General features: G+C 53.2%; 2 protein-coding genes across 3 annotated transcripts; one reads left to right on the forward strand and one right to left on the reverse strand.

Moving 5' to 3' along the window:
• Window positions 1–6,780: 6,780 nt before the first annotated feature.
• ZMAT2 (zinc finger matrin-type 2) lies at window positions 6,781–16,950 on the reverse strand. Its single transcript, XM_082490045.1, has 6 exons — window positions 16,862–16,950; window positions 13,726–13,819; window positions 13,095–13,218; window positions 11,859–11,932; window positions 10,013–10,158; window positions 6,781–7,640 (listed from the first exon to the last, which is right to left on the reverse strand). Exons 1-6 carry the CDS (start codon window positions 16,877–16,879, stop codon window positions 7,497–7,499), a joined length of 600 nt encoding a protein of 199 aa, XP_082346171.1. The 5' UTR covers window positions 16,880–16,950; the 3' UTR covers window positions 6,781–7,496.
• Window positions 16,951–17,053: 103 nt separating this feature from the next.
• Window positions 17,054–23,722, forward strand: LOC309677060 (histidine--tRNA ligase, cytoplasmic-like). 2 transcript variants are annotated; one of them, XM_082489742.1, is made up of 12 exons: window positions 17,054–17,274; window positions 17,368–17,487; window positions 18,050–18,145; window positions 19,795–19,920; window positions 20,088–20,195; window positions 20,373–20,471; window positions 20,790–20,883; window positions 21,026–21,153; window positions 21,254–21,496; window positions 22,295–22,411; window positions 22,699–22,845; window positions 23,093–23,722. In XM_082489742.1, the coding sequence occupies exons 1-12, from the start codon at window positions 17,059–17,061 to the stop codon at window positions 23,147–23,149; spliced, it is 1,551 nt and encodes a 516-aa protein (XP_082345868.1). In that variant the 5' UTR covers window positions 17,054–17,058; the 3' UTR covers window positions 23,150–23,722. The 2 variants fall into 2 exon arrangements, 1 of the variants encoding a protein (XP_082345868.1); XR_014269651.1 differs by lacking the exon at window positions 23,093–23,722 and having other exon boundaries at window positions 22,249–22,411; window positions 22,699–22,836.
• Window positions 23,723–23,904: the final 182 nt, after the last annotated feature.

Genomic DNA, 23,904 nt, shown 5'->3' on the forward strand with positions numbered 1-23,904 from the left:
GCCTTCCCTCGGGAGGAAAAACCAGTGCCCTGAAGGGGATGGTGGCTGTCTGCATGCATTTATCAGGGCTGGTGGGGTGCTCTGCTTGCCCTTCGGTGCTGGGATGCAGAACATGAAACTTGCCCAGTCTCCTTTCAGAGGCACACAGAGAATGAGAAGCTACGGGCATGAGCTGGAGAAGGGAAATTTTTACTAAGTATTAGGGAAAAAATCTTCACCATGAGGGTGGTAAAACACCGGCACAGGGACCAGACTGGGGCAGGAATTCCCGTCCTTGGAGATCCTCCTGAAATATGTGATATACCAGCCCTGCTCTGATCTCCAGAGGTCCTGACTGATCAAAACCACCGTGTGATTCAGAAAGCCCCAATCTGTAGCAACCCACGCTGAGCAGAGGTAAAGTGGTCACCAAGGTGAGAGGTCCCACTGCCCAGAGAGCCTTGGTTTCAAGACCAAGGTCCCGAGTTAGTCAAGGAGCCATTTCTTTTCACAGACACCTTGCCCAGAGGTGGGGTATGGGGCAATGAAGGATGCTGGGGCTCCATTCCCACTGGAAGTTCTAGCCCATGGGCTCTGTCCTGCAAGGTGCTTGAGTTGCTCAGCACCCTCATCTTCCCTGGAGGCAGCGCAGGTAGACCTTTTGCACCAGGCAGGTTTGGAGCCAAGGTGTGTCAGTAAAGTTTTCCTGAAATTCCAGGTGGTTTGTAGGTGAGAAGATGTAGCTGAGGTGGCCAACTCAAGGACCACTGCTGGTAGAGTAAGCTGGATTCTCTTGGTCAGTGACACATAGCAACACATCTCCAACCCCTCTTCCTGGGACAGAGGGACACTGAGACACACAACCAGCTCCACGTGGACCCTCTGTAGCCATTACCTACTTTTGAGCATTTTCAGGACTGGGGGAGGGGCAAGTCCCGCCCAGCTTCTGGGTGAGACAGTTCTGGCTCCCAGTGGGACATAAACTTCACCGGCAGCTCAGGGAGGGATTTTCTTGCAAGCTCAAGCCTGCAAAAGGAGCTGCTTCCACGGCCGGTGTCTCATTCCTCTTGAAGTAAGAGACCTTGGACCCAAATCGGAAGGGCTGTGTCCCCATTATCCTGAGAGCTGGTACTCATACTGCCCTGGGCACCCTCTTAGAGGCTCTCCCCTAAAATGTCCTATGGGAATGTCTCCTCTCCTCTGGGAAGGACTGAGAAGGAAGGGGGGGGAGGTGTCAGTGAGCAGGAAAGTAAGGGTGGACAATGGTGTGATGCTTGCATGGGGGAAGAGAAGAGGCTTTGGGAGAGAGAAGGCAACAACTCTCCTCTGTCAGGCACCAGTGTGACTGATCTTGGAATACTGCACACAGTGTCTGCGTCTGAAGTTTTGAAAGAAGATCAAAAAACTGATTTAAGGCTCGGAAAAGTACCTTACAGGGAGAAGTGTAAATGAAACTGCCTGAACTCCTTGGGCAAAAAGAAGCTGGAGGAGGTTTGATGGTAGGGCCAGGGAGGTGTCACAAGGAGGAAACACTGGGGACAAGAGGACAGTTAAAGGCATGCAGACCCATGGCTTGCACCAGACAGCTTCATGCACTGGCCAGTGAGAGGAGATCGAGCTGTCAGGACTGCTGATGGTGTCTGTGTCTCTTGATGTCTGCAGATCCATATGGAACAGAAGATGTGGGTTCATCAAGCCCAGTTTCCCCAGCGTGTCTTGATGAAATGGGAAGACTGGCCCCAGGGAGAGGGGTTCAGATTCACCTCGCCTCCTCCAGCAGAGAAACCACTGCAGCTCTACCTCCATGTGGGTGATCCTACAAGAAATTTGACCTGCTCTTTCCCATGAGATGAAGATCCTGTATCTTGTCAGCTCCCAAAGGGCTCGCTGCTTGCCTTGGCAGGACTCCATGATCCTGTGCTTGGATTCTGAAATCCCTCCTCCCTCCCCTCCCCTCCCCTCCCCTCCCCTCCCCTCCCCTCCCCTCCCCTCCCCTCCCCTCCCCTCCCCTCCCCTCCCCTCCCTCTCCTCCCCTCTCCTCTCCTCTCCTCTCCCTCTCCTCTCCTCTCCTCTCCTCTCCTCTCCTCTCCTCTCCTCTCCTCTCCTCTCCTCTCCTCTCCTCTCCTCTCCTCTCCTCTCCTCTCCTCTCCTCTCCTCTCCTCTCCTCTCCTCTCCTCTCCTCTCCTCTCCTCATGCTGGAGTTGGCACCCCAAGGTCCTGCCAAGGGACAGGAGTTGGGGTGGATGTTTCCTTGTCCTCTCCCCACACACATCTCCTTGCATCAACACCCGAACAACAAACGGCTGCCTGCATTTCACTTTGAAGTCCCACGTCCCTGAGCTAGGTTGGTGGTTTCAGAAGGGAAAGGTAGAAAAAGGCACATTCTCTTCTGTCCTCATTTTTATTTTTTAGCCATCTGCTTCTATGGAGCCATCCTGGATCTCTGGGGATGCATCTCTGGAGAAGAAATTCCAGTTTCCAGACCTGGACAGTTATCGGGATGTTCCCTGTTTCCCCATCCCCCCTTCACTTCAGTCTCTGTCCCCATTCCCAGGCGAGGGACCACCTCTACCATCCCGCCCTCCCCAGCCTCTGCCGGGAGCTTCGTGGCCCCCTGAGACACCCCCACCCCAACATCTCCATCTGCTCTTGGGAGCTTTGCAGATCCTCCAGGTCTCCCTTTTCTCCCCCCCCAGCCCTACTTCTTTCCTCTCCGTCTGGGAGATCAGTCATTGAGGGTGTCGACAAGCACGCACCCGACTCCCCCGGGAGGATGGGGAGCGTTGAAGCTGGGGGTGGCGTTCTGCTGCGAGAAGGCAAAGCTGCCATCAGCAGACGCTTTGATCTACAGACAATTACAGACGAGTGTAGGACCTCGCTCCGCTCAGCCAATAAATAATGGAATTTGCGCGTTGACACAGACAGATTTCCCCCAAACTGTCAGAGAAGGGGAGACAGAGAGTGAGCGAACGGGGGCCCGAGCGGCTGGAGGGAAGGGGAGAGGAGCGGGGCAGGGGAAGGGCCTGTGGGAAAACAGGGAGAGGGGGCAAAGGGAGGGGAAAAAAGAACAAGTTTGGGAAGGCAATGCTGTTGGGGGAAGATGGGCAGGGAGGAGAAGGAGCCTAAGGAACACATATTTGTAGAGGGGAAGGAAAATCAAGACAGGAACTGTGGGTGGAAAGGAGGAGGGGGGGGGGAGTGCTGCATACGCAGCAGGCTGGAAGCAGAGGGAAGGAAAAAAAAATATCTGAAGGTGGAAAAGAAAGAGAAGGAGGAACAAAGGCATGGCAGTGCCCCAGGGGCTGCCTGGCAGATCACAGGCTCCTCCGAGCAGGGACCGTATTCCCGCAGGCCTTCACTGAGCGGCCCTGACCAACTACCCCCCAGGCGCTGAGCGTGCGGTGATGGTGACGGTGCCGGGAGGAGGGAGGGGCACGTGTGAGTTGGGGAAATGGTGCCACTCGTGCGCAGCCGACAGCAGAAATTTGCTCAGAGAGCACAAGTCCCCGAAAAATCTCCCGCGGACAGCCTGTCCCCACGCTCCTCCACTCCTCCCTCATCCTTCTCCAGCCCGGAGCTGTTTGTTCTCTGCCTGATGATGGTTTTTTACTTTGCTTGCCACAAAGAAATACCTCTCCTTTGCTCAGGAGCCCCACCACCGAGCCCAGCAGAAACCAGCCATCCTTCCAGGAGCCCTCCAACCCAACCTGGCTGTGGCAACAGAGCCAACAGGAATGGGGGGAGCCACTGGGGCCATCTCCTTCCTCCCAGTTTGGAGCACTCGAGAGCATTTCTTGCCCCCTCTTGGTCCCATCTGTGGCGTGACCTTGCTCAGCCCTGAGTATTGAGCATGTGGAGTGGCCCGACTTGGTGGGGTTGGACCTTTGCCCCTGGACAGATCAGGTTCCCTCCCCCTCGGGGCATCTTGTCCCCCCAGGTGAGGAAAGCAGGACAGCTTAAAGGTTGGGCCAAGGGTTGACTGGCTGGGGTGGCACTTAGAAAACAGGGTGTCCATAGAGCTGGTGGGGGCAGAAATAGTGGCTCCAGGTTTGTGTGGGATGGTGCTGCAGCAGAAAGTCAGCTGATGAGGTGTGGGAGACCGAGGAGCCTCACAGCCCGTCCCCAGGAGAGCAGGGCTTTGGTGGTCCATCCTTCTGACACCGTGGTACCAGGTCAGGGCAAAGCAGGAGAGGGGGCGGTTCCAGGGATATTGCCCATGGAACCTGTTTAGCTTAATGATGGCAAATGGCGAGAACGGCCGCCTAACTGGGGCAGCAGTAGCTTATGGCCTGAGCAGTGGGAGGACTGGAGCTCCAGCCAAGTTCTTAAACCTCTGTTTTGGGAGGGCGGGATGTAAAACTGGCATAAATCGCTAAAATGTTCTGTCTTTTCCAGGCGACGTTGCTGCTAAAGTCACTGAAGCAGGTCATGATTCAGCTGGCCAAGGTGGAGTAACGCATGGGGCCAGGCTGGGACCCCTCCTTCTCCAGCATCACTCTAGGTTCCCGATCCCAGTCATTCTCTAGGGTCTGCTGCGACACTCCAGTGTTTCTCCAAACAGGCACCTCAAAACGCGTTCAGGGTGAGACTAAGCAGGATACCCCAGCCTGGATGCGGGAACCATGAGAAACACCCGTCCTTCCTCCACCAGATCCCAGTTTTAACCTGCGGAAGACCTGCATCCCCTTTTGGCAAGAGCCATGCGGGTATCGGCAGGCACAGCACACCCCAGCCCTGTTTGCTGGTGGTGGTGGGAAGCAGGAAGGGGACCTGCAGAGCCCCAATTAAAAGAGTCCAATTAAAACCCCAAGCCCTGACCCACGTGGGCACATCCAGCTCCCGCAGCCTTTACAATTCAGCGTGGAGTTGGAGAGAGGTAATGAAGAGCCATGGAGAACCACAGCGTTGGGAGCAGTGAGCAAAGGGTAAACGCCCCACAGCAGCGCTAAGCAGCGGTGGGAGCAAAGGGTTAACGTGGTGGATGCAGAGAATGTTATCTGTCTCTTCTCTAAATATTATTTCCTCCCATGAAACCAGCTTTTCATCCTTGGCTAGAGGCAGCTCCCGCTGCTGGGAATCCAGCAGGAGCTTGTATCTGCTGCCGCACACACCACTGCTCCCAGCAAGCTGCCGAGACAAAGAGCCGTGCTCCCCCCGGCGAGAACAGCCCCAGCACTGGGACCGGGGCGGCAGCAGCAGCACAGAGATGTTGGGGCTTTGGCCCAGAGGATGCAGATGGCCTTCAGGATGGAGTTTGGGCATCACAGGCTTTTTACCAAAGAGATATTTCATTTATGGAAGCCCTCTCCCAGCCCCGCTGTACCGCGGAGGCATTCCCAGGATCTCCCGGGATGGAGAACAGCAGGCAGAGGCACAGCAGGGTGGGTCGGGCTCCAGCCCGACGGCAAGAGGCGGCACAATCCCAGCCGTCTCCTCGGGGAGGTTTTTTGGGTGCTGCCCATTTCACACCTCGCCCTTTGGGTGCGCCGGGATGGACAAGAAGGGTGGGATGCTCCATGGGGAAACTAAGGCAGAAGCCACTGGCTCCGAGGTCCCGACCCAGAAAAGCGGGAGGGCGCAGGGCCGCCCCATCCCCTTCCCCAGAAGCCCAAACAGAATTCAGGCTGCAGCCAGGGTCTGGTTGGCTGCAGAGCTGGTGGCTGGGATAAAATGGCTGCTGTTAAATCTTCTCTGAAACATCCTAAACTTTTAATGTGTATGAAACCACGGCAACATCCCTTTTGTACCCCGGAGGGCACAAAGGCACAAGCGTCTCCTCTCTCCCATTCAGCTGGAGCCACGTGCCGCAGTCTGAACATCACTAGGTACGTGGCTGGAATGAAAGTCGCCTCTCCAGCTCGTGTGCTCAGAGAGCGTTTGCTGAAGTCAAAGGATTGCCAAGTTAAAAGGGTCAAACCTCCAAGGACAGTTGTATCTGACTGGCTATATATCATTTCAATAGCATCTTCAACGGGGATTATAATCTGAATTGAAGCGGAAAGACCCGAGGCAATGAAGCTGTCAGCAGTCTAAGATTAAGGAATTAAAACAGCAGCAAAGCATTACAGGATTTGTTCTAGATGTATTAGAAAGAGCAGGCTAAACACACTGCAGCCTTCCGTGGGTCGGAAATTTCACACAAGTACAGAGAAGGGCAAGAGCAAGGATCTCATCAATATACATAAAAAGAGAGAGGAGAGCGAGACAGAGCTACGAAACCCCAGCCATGCAAAATATAAATCCTAACCGTAGACAGAAATGAGTCACACAAGGTTTGACTGAGGTAAATAAAAGCAGAAACGAAGTGGATTTAGGAGAGGGCAGAGGTGAAAAGACACCAACAGCCACTAGACAGGAAAAAAATGGCCCTTAATATACCAAGGTTGGTAAATTCTGGAACACAGCCCAGCCTGCTCTTGGATTGCCTAATGGAAACGCAGGTCGCCAGTCCTCCCCTCCTTTCCCCTTCCCCTTTCCCTTTCCCTTCCCCTCCCCCCTCTTCCCTTTCCCCTTTCCCTTTCCCCTTCCCCCCTCCCCTCTCTTCCCTCCCCTTCCCATATTCTTATACCCATCTCCAGAATTACTTTAAAAAGTAACGCCCAAGAATGACGGCAACTGCCTGCATAGGGGGAGCTGGTAGCTGAGCCGAGAGAAAGGGCGTGACAAGCTTTGCCTTTGCCTCCATTGAGGTCCCCAGAAGGCCACCACCAGCTCTGCGCAGCTTGGGAGACAGCAGCAGCTCTTCTCGGTGGGAGGCAGCAGCTCTCAAAACAAAGAAGGAATCAAACTCCTACCACAGGACCCATTAAAACGATCCATTTATTTCTGGCAAATTGCACACACTTTTCTTTCATTCACTCTATCCTAGATCAGTCGTGGGGAGGAATTTCTTCCCCCGCCTTAAAGATATCAAAGTTATGGGATGAAACACAAAGAAAAGCAGGGGAGTATCCCTTGCAGATAAAATACACAGGAAAAGTTTCAGCAACCCAGACTCCACGCAGCCACCAGCGCTGCTCAGCACAAGCCATAAAGCCGCAGGTTGTACCGCTCAGCGCCACTCGCCGTGGCGCATTTCCCTTCGGTTACACGATCCAAAACGAAACTGAATCACTCCCCGCATCTCAAACACACAGCCTTGTTGGCAATTACAACAACTAGGGCCCGGAACGATGATGCCTGGTTGACAACTGGATTAATTCTGAACCAGGCCAACTGTACAGAACTGTTGCATTTTATTGACACAAAAGCGTACCCAGCAGAACACTTCCCTGCACACACGAGGCCATCGAGCAGTGATGAGCAGCTGGATCTAGGACACAGAAGGAGATGGGAAGCTAATGACAGGTGGAGCTTGTTCTGCAGCACAGGTAGAGCACGGAATCGCTTTTCGACTCCTCCAACCAACTTCTACTGGGAGATTTACATACAAGTCCTCAATCAAGTCTTTTAAGAGTTATCCAGAGTCCCCTGGGCAAAAACAATCTGTTTTGAGAAAGAGGAGAGTCCAGAGCTGCTCAGTGATTCTTTTTGGTTGAGCCGAAACCAGAGAAACCCATCACAGCTGCCATTTCATCATCCTCTTCAAAGGTCAAATCTTCCTCCGCCCGCCTTTTCTTCTCTCTCTGCTTCTCCTTCTTGTAGGCTTTGGCCTTTTCCTCCTGCAGCAAGGAAGAGAACAGCAAAATAATTTGAACTTTCTGAGCTGAGTAAGCTTTTGAGATAGTGGGCACTGCACAGTTAACCCAAGTACTACCTACAGCACCCAAATTGTGCCTGAGGGAATAAAGCAGCCAGCAGAAATCCTGGACCGCGTTCTCCCAGGAAGAGGTTTCCCACTGTCTCCAGATCACTGCCACTCACCACCCCATGAGCCGAGTCACACAGAGGATGTAGCCAAAAAGAAGCATTATGAAACTCTCTCTTCCGAACAAATGTCAGAAGGTGAGAAGGAGCTGTTTTTAAAGCAGGAGGCCTTTCCCTGGTACGATGGATGCCCCATTCCAGTGACTGCGGTGCCAAATGTTGCTGCCTGTTGGCTTTCAGCCTGGCAGAGCGACAGCTGCTCGCTGGAACAGAAGCTGAAGCTCTGAGCTGCTTTGGAGGGGGGTTTGGCATCAAAGAGTTTGCGCTGCTCTAATCAAAGTGTTTAGCTCTGCAAGGATCACAAGCCCTGGAACAGCGCCAGGCTTGTACCAGGCGACGCAGAAGCATGGCTTCGGCTCCCGACTTAGCAACTGCTCCTGCCATTCCCATCACCATCCGCTGTGCCGCAGCTACTGAAGACAGCCGTGCCCTGGAGGAAGCTACACCAAAAGTTGCTGCTGATTTCTTTGTTGCCATCCATTGACTGGCAGTAGCTTTTCAACCCACAGCGCTTGCTGCACTGCTGGGGCACCTGTCTCCCACCTCCCCCAAACACATCAGGCTCAGCGGCACCAAAGCCTGCTCGAGAGCTGCGTACCCCAACAGAGCACTCCTGCGGTGAAGCAAAGCTCAGGGCTTGGGGAAGCAGACTCAAACAGGCAGGGAATTTTAACATTTGGTTGTTATGTGACTGCTGATGGAGCAGAAGCATCCATAGAAGCTCCCCAACTGTCAGAACTTTGTCAGGTTTTCAAATAAACTTGATATTCATGTCAGGGAGCTGACACCCAAGCCCAGGTTTGAGAATCTCCTATCTTTCACTGCCTCCATGCACATCTCACAGCACAGTACACTGCTCACAAAGCCTTTCCACACTCAAGGAGGCCACACAGACGTGCCCCATGGAAAAGGAACCCCAGCAATCCTAAGAACCGTGGTAGATAAGAATCATAGAATTGTCTAAGTTGGAGGGGACCTTTAAGATCATCAAGTCCAACCATCAACCTAACACTGCCAAAACTACCACTAAATCATGTCCCTAAGTACCATCTTCACTTCATATTTGCAAATGCAAATAGATGTTCACGATAACTGAAAAGAAGAACTGAGAATGAGTATGTTTTCCGAAGCATCGCATCCAACTTCCTTTGTTGGAAATCATGGGATCACGGAATTTTCAGAGTTGGAAGGGACCTCTAGAGATCATCTAGTCCAACTCCCCTGCTAAAGCACATTACTCAGGACTGCATCCAGGCGGGTCTTGAAAATCTCCAGAGAAGGGGACTCCACAACCTCCCTGGGCAGCCTGTGCCAGTGCTCTGTCACCCTCACTGTAAAGAGGTTTTTCCATGTATTTGAACAGAACTTCCTATGTTCCAATTTGTGCCCATTGCTCCTCGTCCTGTCACGGGGAACCACTGAAAAGAGTCTGGCTCCATCCTCCTTCAACCCACCCTTTAGATACTTGTAAGCATTAATAATGCCTCCCCTCAGCCTTCTCTTCTCCAGGCTAAAGAGTCCCAGCTCTCTCAGCCTTTCCTCATAAGGGAGATGCTCCAATCCCTCAATCATCTTAGTTGCCCTACGTTGGACTCTCTCCAGCAGTTCCCTGTCTCTCTTGAACTGGGGAGCCCAGAACTGGACACAGTATTCCAGTTGTGAATCACAGAATACCAGGTTGGAAGGGACCTCAAGGATCATCCCGTCCAACCTTTCTTGGCAAAAGCATGGTCTAGACAAGATGGCCCAGCACCCTGTCCAGCTGAATCTTAGAAATGTCCAATGTTGGGGATCCACCACTTCCCTGGGGAGATTATTCCAATGGTTGATAAGGGACAAAGACACAGATCTGCTTATCAGAGCACACAAGTTCAAACACAACTAATGGGAGATGACAAACGGGTGCATTGTCAGGGCTGCGCAGCTCTCAGTGGAAACTTGAAGTCATCCTTAAACAGAAAGAGAAGAAAGGGGTTTCCAGGGACAGCAGCAAAAAACTTTTTAAAAACCAAACGATAAAGAAACAAAACCCATTCATAGCAGCAGACATGCAGCCCATGCTACCAAGAACAAGGCTTTTGTGGAACAAGATTGGGAACCAGGGTTGATTTCCTCAGGAAACATGTTTCTGGGGGGTTTTACTTTGTCAGCCATTGCCCAGACTCACCTCCTCGCGGAGTTCCTTCATCCTCTCCTCAAAGTCATAGTCCTTCTGCTTCTCCTCCATTTTCTTTTTGTTCACCTCAAAGCGTTTTTTCACCTGGTCCAGCGTGGAGCGCTCCACCCGCATGGACATGCCCAGATTTCTCTGGTCTAGAAAACAGAAGTGGAATCAGCTACGTTCAGCATGTTCTCCTCCCCAAGAGAGGCACACACTTTCTGGCCTCATCTGGTTCCATATTCCTACACAGACTGAGATTTCTTATGTCAGAGGGGATGGGCTTTAGGGGGACACCATAACCTAAACCAAGCAGTGACTACAATGATCTGTACATTACTGGTACCAAGAAGGAAGGAGGACACAGCCTATTCTTTTAAGGTTCCCTATTAGGATGCTCCCCATCACGTTTGTGTTCTGACGCTTCAGCAAATTTAATCTTGGACCAGTGGAAAAAAAAGGGTTGGAGTCTTGAAAAAGGGGTTAGAATAAAACTGGCGAGCTGGCATCTCTCAGCTGCGGGAGAAGCTACAGAAGACATCAGCGGCTCTCAGTAAGAGATCCTGATTACACAGGACATTTCTAGCTAAAGCAGAGACACGGCATATTAAGCCAGGCCTCTGATTCAGTGGCTGTTTAGAGCAGATTAATAGAATCATAGAACACTTAGAGTTGGAAGGGACCTTAAAAATCATCTAGTTCCATCCCCCTGCCCTGGGCAGGGCCACCTCCCACCAGCCCAGGTTGCTCAAAGTGCCGTCCAACCTGGCCTTGAACACCTCCAGGGATGGAGCAGCCACAGCTTCTCTGGGCAATCTGGGCCAGGGGCTCACCACCCTCACAGTAGAGAATTTCTTCCTGATATCTCATCTAAATCTTCCCTCTTTCAGTTTAAAACCATTACCTCCCATCCTATTGCTACACTCCCTGATGAAGAGTCCCTCCCCAGCTTTCCTGTAGCCCCTTTAGGTACTGGAAAGAGCTCTAAGGTCTCCCCAGAGCCTTCTCTTCTCCAGGCTGAACAGCCCCACCTCTCTCAGCCTGTCCTTATAGACCCGATTCCCAGGTTTCAGCTCATGAGTAAGCCTAGTGTGAAGGAGCCATCCCTGGTGATGTCTCCAGCCCACACTGCCTAGTGGATCCAAGCAGCCTGTTGATTCCAGCAGCCATATGCAGGTTTGTCCCAGGGATGCAGTATCACCTGGAAGCTCAACCTACACACCAGGAGGTGCATAAGAGGGCTGCCAGGAGAGCTGGGCAGGACAAGAGCAGCACCACACGGCAACTTCGGGGTCAAACTGCCCCACTTCTGCCCGCACTCATCCTTAGCCTCCATCCTTGTAAACTCCAATCCATACTCTGGAGCTCAGGGACCAGCCAGTTTTGAGCTTCATACTCAACTTCTAGAAAGAGAAGCTTCCGATCCCAAAATGGGCTACTCCTGTATGTTTTACTTATCTAAGAATTTCTTTAAAGTTTTGGTGCTGTAAAAAAGGCTATCTCCAGATTTTCAGAGGAGATGTCAGGATTTGCTGACCTCAGGCTTCTCGCAGCGCAGACACTCTAAGTGGGCAAAACACGTTCCCCGAACCAAAACAAACCAATCACTATTTCTTCTGGGCTTATTCCATACAAATGGTCCACCGCCCCGGAGAAGTGCCAGGAGATGAAGGCAGCATCTCCATAGCTCTCATGAGCAAACACTGCCTCCATCCTGACCTCCAAAGCACACTTTGATCCATGTGTAAGTGTTCAGCATTCAGACACTGGTGATGTGTGAAGGGAACAGCCCAGAGCGCTGCAGCAGCCCTCCAACTCAACCAACCCTTCAACAAAGCAGAAAAAATATCCTTACGTTTTTTGCCATTGATGTGATCCAGAAAGTTAATGGAGTCTTTCACCACGCAGTCACATACATTACAGTAATACCTGGCAGGAGAGAAAACATTAATGCCAAAGCATGAGACAAACCTTATCTCACAGAACAACTACTTGAGATAATCTAAAAAGTGAAATCTGCATATCACTCGGGATACAGCTCCTTTCTCCAAGGCAAGAGAGAAGCTATTTCCATCACAGAGAGTCCCAGTGAAAAGAAATGTGCCAGGGCACACCCCAGATCAACAGAGCTGCCCCAGTTAACACTGGAAGTACCAACCCCTACACTGAGGCCAATCTGACAGACAACAGAAACCAAGACATGAGCTGATCTGCAATACGTCAGCCACAGCATGTTCCCCTTCTAGTCACAACCAGAGCATGGGATGGACTCTGCGACACCGCAGGGCTTGGCTGCCCTCCTCCAAGGCAGGACTGGTCAGGCAGTGCAGGTTTCCAGACTGCAGCCTGCTGAAGGCTCTCACCTGGCTGCAAGGGAAGGACTCCCACCTCCATCGCCTCACAGCAACAACTCCCTGCTTTATACAGCAGTGCATTCTGTCCATCTTAAGAGCCGTTGCAAAAACCCAGCCAGGGCTCACACTTCCATCCCTGGATGCTGCTCTGGACTGCGCGTCTCCCTGGCACTCCTGGCTATCAGGCTACACCAGTGAGACACTAACAGGCTAACTCTTACATCAGCACAAACTTAATGCATTCTTCTCAACCTCTCAATGGCTTTGGATGCGCTAAGAATCCTTTCAGCCTTTGCCCAAACACGATCCACACAAACAGTGGCCAAATATCATTCCTAAGGACCAGTATCTGGATCTTTCTCCCATTCCCAGTGCACAGATATCCAAATCAGAAACTCAAATCAACAGCAGAGAGGGTCTCACTGCAAGCAGGCCTCCTGACAAACAAAACCCAAGCGAGCAGCACAGATCTGACTCAGTTCTTTCTACAGGAGAGCAGAGCAACACTGATGTCAAGAAATAATGTCTGAAGGGGCTCAGCCTCCTGCATCACTTCCATACCTTACCCCAGAAGACCCTGTTTCAGTGTAATACAGTGCAGCACCATCACACCAGCCCCAAAACACAGGAGGAAATCCCCACCTGGTGCGCTGTAAGGGCTCACTGCTGTATCACAGCCCCTCCAGTCTCACCAGCACAACTCTGAGACTCCCAACGAAAAGAAGACCACGACTTACCCTCCCATCTCTGACTGAGGGGTAGTTTTGGTGATGACGATGGTTTTCCCCAGCTTTGATTCCAGGTCCACTTTGTAGTCTCGGTGCCGCAGAAGTTCCCTTTTGACAGGCTGAGCTGGTTTGCCTAAAACATATGCAAAAAAACCAAACCATTTATCAGAAAGGGTCAAGCACGACATGCTGGATTTCACATTGCTCTTGACGAAGAGGGGCCTGCCACGAACCTGGGAACTACCTGATTCATGCAGAAATTGCACTTTTTTTTTTTATTCAGTAAAAAATATCATTTCCTCCTCACTATTTCCTGGTTCCTATTAGAACCAGGTAGATCTGTGAGGTATCTCCAGCTCTGATATGGGTCATACTCTGAGATCTCCTTGTTTCCAGAGGCTGATTGTTTCTCTCCCTCCCCAAAGAACAGGCAGAGGCAAAGGTTTTCAGTAATTACTTTTGTCAAAAAATACATTCAACGGCAAGCACAGGAAAAAGGAATGGAGCAAGCCAGCCTTGAGCTGCTGCTATTTCCCTTTGGGATTTCACTTCTAGCTGCTCTCTCCTGCTCAAGCCCAGAGTGTTTGGGTGACTCACTGCCAAATGAGCAAAGCTTGCCTGGAGTCAGTACACCACTCACCATCTTTCTTTTCTCTCTCTTCCGTGAGCCGCTTCTCTGCAAGTTTCTCATATTCATCTTTGTCCCACTTTCTGCGGAAGTCCAAGTTCTTAGTCTAAGAAGGAAACAAAGGTATTAACAGTCATTATACAGTTTGACTAGCTCTTAGGGGAAAGTGGGGAAAGAAGTGGAATCACTTGGCCTGTGAGGCCACAGCAGTAAATTAGGGGCACTACGTTATATCCTCATGTCCTCTGTTTTCATATCTAGAAATTAAGGATGTAGCTTAAGAGAACAACCCTCAGCATGCCTAGATCTACTTCTTCTAGAAGGATATCAAAGCACTGAGAAAAGTAACAAGTTTATCTTAATAGCTCCTGAGATGATCACCCAGGGTTTTGCTTTGAAAACCAGACACAAATGGGATTTAAACCGATTGATTTAAGACCTCAGAAGCAGCACCTGACAAACACAGCACAGTCATTAGCAGATTACACATACCTCTTCCAAAAGTCAGTTAAGCCCAAGTTGCAAGTATCAGATGAGGAAGCCATGAAACACAACATGAGCTATAAAGAGTTTGATTAAAACGCAGGAGTACGGGAAGCTGTGTATGCCTACTCTCAGCAGTATGTCTACGCATTACAGGAATCAAAGTCCCGAGTTTGCTATGAAATCATATGAACCAGTATGGGTTTTTCAAGTGAGACACGCATACAAGCAAACCCGAAAAAGCTCTGAAACACCATCTGGCAAGGCAGGGCATGGAGATAGCAGGGAAACACCTGCACGAAATGCATGGTAAACTGTCCTGCTCCTGTAGCTTGACGCTGCAGACATGTAGGGAAAGGAAGAAACACCTCCAAGGCAGACCAGCCCTTTGTCACCTCCCCAGAGCACTCTACACTGGCAGCGACAGGATAAGTTGCACGAAGAGAAGCTGAACTCAGGTGAAGCTGGCACTGCAGAGTATAAGACTATTCTTTTCAGAAGGGATTTTTACCTACTCACCAGCGCTGAGGGCAGAAGTGACTGGACAAGAATCCCTCTTCCGTTCATGTCTACTCTCACCAGACCAGCACAGCCTCTTCCCAGTGTCTGCCCCATACACAGTTAAAGCCCCTGCACATGGTACTGGTCATGGCTTATAACTCAAGACACTTCTTTCTTGAGCAAGTAACTCTCATTTGGTTAGAAAGCTGCATTTTACTTGGCATAGCAGTAAGAGGCTTTCAGTTTCATATTAAAAAAAGGACAGATGTATTTTAAAACACCTCAGGAAAGAAGAACCCCCCCCCCACCACCTTCTCCGTTCAGCCAAATCAAGAATCCAATCACAATCCAAAGGAAATAAATCCCATTTGAAGCTATAGCAGCAGCACACTCATTTAACGTTTTCTCCTCTGGCAATCCTTCAAATGGAATGAACAACTACTGATAGGAATGAAAATGCCTTAGGGAGGCGTAGAAAAATTCTCATTTATTCCCAGAGCTTCTTAAGCACTTTAAGCATGTCATAACAGGTTTTATTAACCACCCTGAGCAAAAGAAAAGAAAATATCACAGAGTGTAAATTAACATTTGGGGGTATTTTCCAGAATCTAAACTCTCCTGCATACCAGCACATTATCACAAATCATAGCTGGTGGGAGCCCAGGGAGGAGGCGATTTACTTGCTGCTTCACTCTCCTGTTGTAATAAAAGGGAAAGAGTCTTTCGCAGCTCTTTTACCAATCTCCCTTGTCCAGGCACAGGGAAAGAAATTAAACCCAAATGCGTAACAAGATCTTGGCTAGACTTTATCTGAAGGAACTTTTCTTAACTGGTCTGGTGGAGGCAAGGGTGGCTGCAAGCCCTAAAATCTTTATCTAAGAACTGCTTTGGGTGACAGAATTTCCCAAATAAGTAACAATTAAAAAACAGAAGTGCCCCACAGCTTCCTGTTCCCTGTGGAGATAGACACTGAACAATTCACCCAGTATCAGCATCAAAGCCTATAAAATAATACAGGAGTCTCAAGTCTGGCTTGATCGAACAGGAACACAACTGCCAGCAGCTGAGAATAAAAGACAGGCCCCATCTCACTCCCGGGAAGAGATCCTGCTCCCTGACCTCTCTCAGCACTGCTTGCTTCTCAGCAAGCTACTTCAAGTCAAGGAAAGATTGGTTAAGACCACAGAAAAGCACAGCGCCTGCACTGCTGACGGCCATTTGGGATATTATTGGCAGTGTTTAAACCGGCCTTGCTCTCTGGTTATATTATGCCAGTAGCACCCACCTCACTCAGCTGATCTCAGCATTCCCAATACCAAATCCTGCAGGATCCATAAAGGCAGAAAAACCTCACTGCCACGTTACACAAACTGAGCAATGTCAATAAAATAATCGAGTCACTTGGAGCTTTCAGAAACTCCAGGATTACAGTCACAGGAAGGGTGGTTTCTCTGTGCAGGGCAGAGGGCAGCAAGCAGCAACTTCAGCGGGACTGTGTCAAAGCCAGCCAGGAAACAAGCAACCCCTTCCCAGAAGAGCTGAGAAACAACGGGGCAGGACAAGAAGGGGAAGGGGAGAGCTGCCTGGACGCCTGTAGTCCAACCCCAGGAGGCCCCTGGAATGGGCTGGTCCCCCCGGGGGGCTGAAGGCGGGTGGGCACCCCCACCCCAGGTGCTGGGGCAGGTTCGCATCTCCTCACGCCGCCTAGCTGAGGCAGAGACTTCCACGGGGGAGGCCTGGCCCAGGAAGGGACGATCGGGGTAGGGTCCAACCCCCGCCTTCCAGCCCTGAAGGCATCGGGGTCTCTCAGGTGGCCCCGAATCTCCCACCGCCCACACACAGAGGGCACAGAGCTGTGAAAAGCAGGGATGGGGCCTCCCCACGGGCCCTGGCCCCGCCACGTCCCCTCCCCCCGCCGAGGGGTCCCTCACCCCGCGGCTTGACGGCAGGCCCCGACCGAGGCCCAGCCGATACAGGGCGGCCCTGGCCCTGGCCCTGGCCCTGGCCCTGGCCCTGGCCCTGGCCCTACCCCTACCCCTACCCCTACCCCTACCCCTACCCCTACCCCTACCCCAGCAGCCCCGGCCCTGCCCCCGGCACGGCTCAGGGCCTACCGAACAAAAAAGAAAGCGACGAGCGCGGCCCAACCGCCGCCAGCACCTACCCCACTACCCGACGCCATGTTGAGGGTGCGGGCGACAAGGGAACGGAAACTGTCGCGCGGTGGCACCCGGGCCGTAAAGCGAGACAGTCCGCCCGGGTACCAACGAGTGTTCGCCGCTCTGGCCTAGAGCGTCGCGAGGCAGCGGCGCCGGGCGGTCACGTGGAGCCCGGTCGCTTCCGGGTTCCCGGGAACTGGCCATGTTGCGGCTGGCACCGCTCGCCGTCGTCGGGCGCTTGTTGCCCGCGGGTCTCTGCCTGAGGCCGTCGCGCCCCGCCGGGGGCCGGGTGAGCCTCTCCCGAGGCCGGCCGCCCCATCCGCTGGGGCCGGTCAGTAACCTGTCCCGGCAGGTGCGGGCGGAGGCGGGCTCGGCCACCGGCGGCGGCGGTCGGGGCCCGGCTCTGAAGACGCCCAAGGTAATGGCGGGGAGCGGGGGTCGCGCCGGTGGTTACCGGGCGTTGTTCCCCCGCTGTCCCGGCCGCTGACGGTCGCTCTCCGTCCCGGGCCAGGGCACCCGCGACCACCCCCCGGCTCAGACGGCGCTCCGCGACCGGCTCCTCGCCGCCGTGGTGGCCTGCTTCAAGCGGCACGGGGCGGCCGCCATCGACACCCCCGTGCTGGAGCTGCGGGTGAGGCGGCGCCGGGGGAGCCTCGGGGGGCGGCGGGACCCCCCTTCCCTTCCTTGGTGTGAGGGGGTCGCCCCCACCGGGGCTGTGGGACCCCCCTCTGCCCTCACCGTGGGGCTGGGGCGGGCTGTGGGACCCCGCTCTCTTCCCCCGTGGCTTGGGGGGGGGGGGGGGGAAGGGACGCTGTGGGACCACCCTCTGCTCCCGTGGGGGGCTGTGGACCCTTCCTCTCTTCCCCCATGGGGCTGTGGGAGGCTATGGGGTCCTCCCCACCTCCTACGGGGCTGGGGAGTGCCCCATTTCCTTGGGGGCAGGGCTGGGGGATCCCCCCAAGTGAGGCATGGGGGGGGGGCAGCCATGGACCCTCACGGGCCCCTGTTGCATGGGGGGCTGTGGACCCCTCCTTCTGCCCCACATCAAAGGGGGTTGGAGGAGGGGGTTGTGTGACATGTCCCTCCCTACTCTCTGTCGAGCTGTGGGGCTCAGGGTGGCAGGGGCCTCCATGCTCTGTCCCTGCACCCCGGATCTGCCCCGGTCCTTCGCCAGCCCCCTTGTTTCTCCACAGGAGACGCTGATGGGGAAGTATGGGGAGGAGGCGAAGCTAATCTACGAGCTGCAGGACCAGGGAGGGGAGCTGCTAGCCCTGCGCTACGACCTGACGGTATCCTGCGCTTGCTGCTACTGCTCTCGTCCCGGGGATGGTGGCACACCGAGGTCGCCGCCACCTTCACTTTGGTGGATTGTCCTTCATAGAATCACAGAGTGGTTTGGGTTGGAAAGGGAGCTTTAAAGTCTAACCCCCTGCCATGGGCAGGGACACCTACCACCAGACCAGATTTCTCAGAGCCCCATCCAACCTGTCCTGGAATGTTTCCAGGAATGGGGCATCCATCACCTCTCTGGGCAGCCTGGGCCAGTGTCTCACCAGCCTCTGCATAAAAAACATCTTCCTTATATCTAGTCTAAATCTCCCCTCTTTTAGTTTAAAGCCATCACCCCTCGTCCTATCGCTACAGGCCTTGCCAAAAAGTCTGTCCCCATCTTTCGTGTAAGCCCCTTTTAAGTACTGAAAGGCCACAGTAAGGTCTCCCCTGAGCCTTCTCTTCTCCAGGCTGAACACCCCAACCCTCTCAGCCTGTCCTCCCAGCGGAGGGGCTCCAGCCCTCAGAGCATCTCTGTGACCTCCTCTGGCCCTGCTCCAACAGGTCCATGTCTCCTTCTGCTATTGGGACCCCCCAGGCTGGTGGCAGCACTGCAGGGGGGGTTCCCCAGAGCGGAACAGAGGGGCAGAATCTCTTCCCTCGCCCTGTTGGCCATGCTGCTGGGGGTGCAGCCCGGAATGTGGGTGGCTTTCTGGGCTGCCAGTGCACATTGTCAGCTCATGGCCAACTTTTCATCCACCAATACCCCCAAGTCCTCACCACCCCTTCATCCCCCAGCCTGTATTGATGCTGGGGGTTGACCCAACCCAAGTGCAGGACCCTGCACTTGGCTTTGAACCTCATGAGGTTCACACAGGCCCATTCCTTGACCTTCTCCAGGTCCCTCTGGATGGCATCCTGTCCCTCAGGTGTGTCAGCCGCCCCACTCAGATTGGTGTCATCTGCAAACTTGCTGAGGGTGCCCTCGATCCCACTGCCTATATCATTGATGAAGATATTGAACTGTATTGCCCTGCCCTGCCTGCAGGTCCCATTGGGGTGATGGAAGCCCTCTTCCTGCTGAGCGGTGAATGCCACCACTGTCGTTGGCATGATCCCACTTAAAACCACCCTACACTCAGTCCAGGATCTGCTGTGAAGCAGCCCTTTATCTTGTGGATGTGCACCAGTATGATCCACTGTACTGGTTTTACCTCCTCCCAGTTACAGTCCCCACCTCTGTGCGTTCCTGTCCTGCTCATCCCACCTTTCCAGGGCCTTGGTAGCTCTTCTGAGAGAGCAGCAGTATTGGCTGTGGGTACAAAGCAGGTGTCCATCCTGGGTCTTCACATTTCACCAAAAAGCTCTCCACTTTGATATCTGTATGACTGTGGAATTCTCTGTGCTCACACCTTAAGAGCGTGAAATGACGTAGCAAAGGTCTGCGTTTGAGAGTTGTTGATGTGGTTCAGAAGAAGGAGATGGAGTTGTCCTGGTGTTGGAAGACCTCAGCATGGTTTATCATACTCATCAGCCTTGGTTGATGATCTCCCTAGAGCTGTTCCTAGGGGAGCAACTGGCAGAGCAAGGGGATGGGGTGCTTTGAGGTTCACCTTTCCGCAGCTCAGGGCATCTCCACGTTCCTGTCCTTAACTCCTCGCCCCCCCAGGTGCCCTTCGCTCGCTATTTGGCGATGAACAAGATCACCAACATGAAGCGCTATCACATCGCTAAGGTCTACAGGCGAGACAACCCAGCCACGACCAGGGGCCGCTACAGGGAGTTCTACCAGTGCGTGAGTGTTGTGGCAGCTGCTGTGTGAGGGGATGAGACCATGTAGGGGACTGGTGTGGGTTTTACCAGCTGGGATGCCTTTAACTGCTGCAGGGCTGTGTGGGGTGCATGGCAGAGCTGAAGCACCTCAGCTGTGCCAAGAGCCTCTGCTGCTTCTTCTGCCTTCAGGATTTTGACATCGCTGGGCAGTTTGACCCAATGATTCCCGATGCCGAGTGCCTGAAGATTGTGCATGAGATCCTGAGTGACCTGCAGCTTGGGGACTTTCTTATTAAGGTGAGATCAGACTCAAGAGGTTTTCACACCTTGGCACCTTCCCTTCCCGTGCTGGTGAGAAGGCACAAGGAAACGCCAACAGCTGCAGCTTCCTGCAGCTTCCTTCTTCCCCTGGGGCAAGAAGAAATGGTGATGGGGGCATCTACCCTGTGCTAAGCGAGCCTCTCCCACCTCCAGGTCAATGACCGACGGATTTTGAATGGTGTGTTTGCTGTCTGTGGCATCCCAGAGAGCAAGTTCATAACTGCGTGCTCTACTGTGGACAAGCTGGACAAGGTAAGTATCGTGCTCCAGTCTTGGGGGGGAGTGGATGACTTGGGCTGGGCGGTGTCATGGCTGTTCTCATTGTAAAGAGGTTCACAGCAGCTAAGCTGTTGGTGTTTGTAAAGGATTTGGGGCGCTCTTGTGTGTGGTTAAGAGTAAAGCCTGACATTACCAGTGGTTTATGTTAACAATTCCCGTGAGAGAGGCATGAATCATTAGTGAGACTGCTGATTGCTGTCATCCTGTGCATGTTGTGAGTACATGGCCTGGTGGAGATAGTGGGTGAAGACAGTGTCCCACAGCAGCAGAGATTCTTGTTTCCCCTCACAGCTGCCATGGGAAGAAGTGAAGAATGAGATGGTAGGAGAGAAGGGGCTCTCTCCCGAGGCTGCGGATCGCATCGGGGAGTATGTCCAGCTTCACGGTGAGCACTGTGGGGTCGAGCCCTTGGCCTCGTTCCTCCAGGGCCAGTGACACAGGGGTGCAAGGCGTGCACGTGGCTGGCCGGGCCCTTTGTCGCGGGTGCTGCTGCACTGGCAGACCTGAGGCATGGCTCGCTCCCACAGGTGGCCTGGAGCTGATCGAGCAGCTTCTGCAGGACCCCAAGCTGTCCCAGAACAAGCTGGCCAAGGAGGGGCTGGGGGACATGAAGCTGCTGTTTGAGTACCTGACCCTGTTTGGCATCACAGGAAAGGTGAGGAGGGGCAGAGGCAGGAGGGGGTGCTGCCCCCTTGGCCAGGCAGCCTGGGCGCCCCGAGTGCACCCAGTGACGGGGCTTCCCTGGTGTCCTACAGATCTCTTTCGACCTGAGCCTGGCGCGGGGTCTGGACTATTACACGGGAGTGATCTTTGAGGCTGTCCTGCTGCAGCCAGAGAACGACCATGTGGAGGAGCCAGTCAGCGTTGGGAGCGTGGCTGGAGGTGGTCGCTACGATGGGCTGGTGGGGATGTTTGATCCCAAAGGACGGAAGGTGCCCTGTGTGGGGGTCAGCATTGGCATCGAGCGGATCTTCTCCATCTTAGAACAGAGAGTGAAGGTAGGTGGTGCATGGCATGGGGAAGGGGTCTAGGAAGCCATCTGTTGTTTGTTACAGAGCTCTACAGCTCAACTGTGTTCAAAAGGAGAGGATCTGTGGGGAGAAGATGGGTCCGCTCATGCCTGAATGTCCGTGCACAGAAGACAGAGCCCTTTTCTGCAGCCCATCAGGATGCAGGCATGGGCAGCTGAGGGCAGCATTTCATAGCAGACGCCTAGGAAGCATTAGAGACAGGCCCTGAGCTCTGGTCTTATCTCTGAACTTTGTGCTCAGGTCACTTTTCTGTTGTCCCTTGGCTGTGAAGTTTTCTGACCCTGGGGATTGTGAAGTGATGAATTGGTAGCAGCTGTGGCACTCTGCAATGAACACCCTAAGAAAGCCTGTAAGGAAATTCATCACTTTGCATTTAGTTATGAGCTTGTAATTCACAGTAAGTGAGGCTGAGGGCATCTGTGTGTACCTGAAGAATCAAAGGAGACATCAGAAAGCTGTCCAGGTCCCATCAGGGGGTGGGGAAGGAAGGCCAAGGTCCCACAGGAACAGCAGCACAGGATTAAGTAGTGTGTCACAATGCAGATTCTCTGGGGGACTCATTAAATGTGCCCAGGTTGTCTTATCTGTGCACTCTTTTTGCTTCTGGAAGGTTAGCCTTGCTCAGTAGTGTTCACTGAACGGTGATGGTTAGCTTTTAAGTATGCTTGTTTTGGGGAGCATGTTAAGATCTGAAGATAAGGTGAGATGAACTTCTGCAGATTCCCTTGGAACCCGTCACTCCCACAAGCGTGTCTGTCCCTGCAGGCTTCTGGGGAGAAAATTCGGACGACTGAGACACAAGTCCTGGTGGCTACACCTCAGAAACACTTAGTTGCTGCGAGACTGAAGCTCATTTCTGAGCTGTGGGACGCAGGGATCAAGGTAAAGTAAGGACTTGGGCCTTTGCACTGGTACAGGTGAGGGAGGGAGAGCCTGAAGGGAGCTGTAGCACAGCAAGACCAATTCCATTAGTTGTGTGTCTCTTCAAGATCTGCGCCTGTCTGAGATCTAGCAGGCAGAGGAGAACAGCCAAGAGTACTAAAAGCAACTGCTTGCTGCAGAAATAAAGAGGCAGAGTTTTCTGTGGGGTTTCTGTGCTGGCTGTTTTGCTCCAAGATCCATTAGAGCAAATTTTGTGTTAAGGATTCACCTTTTCCACTCCCTCCTAGGCAGAGATGCTATACAAGAAGGATCCAAAACTGCTGAAGCAGCTGCAGTATTGCGAGGACATGGGGATCCCCCTTGCTGCTATTGTAGGAGAGCAAGAGCTGACAGATGGAGTTGTCAAGCTGCGAGATGTTGCAACAAGAGAGGAGGTGAGAATGCCTTTTTACACTGGGTTTCAAAAGTGCTTCCAAAAATCTAGAGGTTATTGAAAGGCTCTGGGTTTTCCCTCAGTGACACTGTTGCTTTGGGGAGCTGTGTCATGGATCTATTGGCTGACTGCTCCAGAAAACCAGTCACAAATTTCATTGGTATCCACAGCAAGTCCTTGGGGTGATCAAATGGTGCTCTGTTCAAGGTTCCAGTGTTGCTACCTCCTCCTCTCTGTTTACTTTGTAGGTTGATATCCCAAGAGAAAAGCTGCTTGAAGAGATCAGAAGGCGGCTGGAGCCCTAGGACTTTTCTGGCCAGAGCTGCTTGACTGAACTGCTGTACAACTGGAACCCTCCAGTGCCCTTAGCCATTCACTTCCTGCTGAAATCTGGTCACCTAAGGCTCATCTGCCTGGGCTAAGGCAGTGTCAACACAGGGTATCTCTTTGGAAAGGAGCAAGTGGGCTTTAAAAGCTACAGACAGTGCAGTCACCAGGTTAACCTTCTGGTTAACTGCTCTGAAGGATGGGTCAAGTTTGTGGGTTCCTAATATTGCAGTACCTGTGACTCTGCAGCCATTTCCATCTGCTGTAGGCTGTCATGGTGGTGGCTCTGAAGTGTGTGTGGGGAAACCTGTGATGTATTGGGCACCTGCAGGGTCAGGATGTAGGGAGAGGGTGGCAGTGGAAGGGCTCTGCCGTTGGGTACAGGGCCAGATGTGCTCTGGGGGGAGCCTGGCTGTGGTACAGCACCAGCCTGGGAAGAGCATGGGCCTCCCCTGAGGTGGGGACACAACAGGGGGCTGGTGCAGCTGCGCGGGCAGGCTCTGGCTGGCGCGAGCATGGAGGAACTCTGTATTTTTATATATTAAAAACAAAACAAAACCAAAAACCCACTCTCGGGTGTTTATTGGAGCTTCGCAACGTCGGCGCTTCTCCCCCCTGTCGCCAGGTCGCTGAGGGGAGGGTCCGTTGCCTTGGCAACGGGCGGGAGCGGTAGTGCGCAGGCGCAGTGCGGCGCGGCGGCAGTGCGCAGGCGCAGCCCCCGCCCGACGGCGGT

The sequence above is a fragment of the Vanellus vanellus genome, assembly GCF_965231255.1.
Source record: "Vanellus vanellus genome assembly, chromosome: 13".
NCBI lineage: Eukaryota > Metazoa > Chordata > Aves > Charadriiformes > Charadriidae > Vanellus > Vanellus vanellus.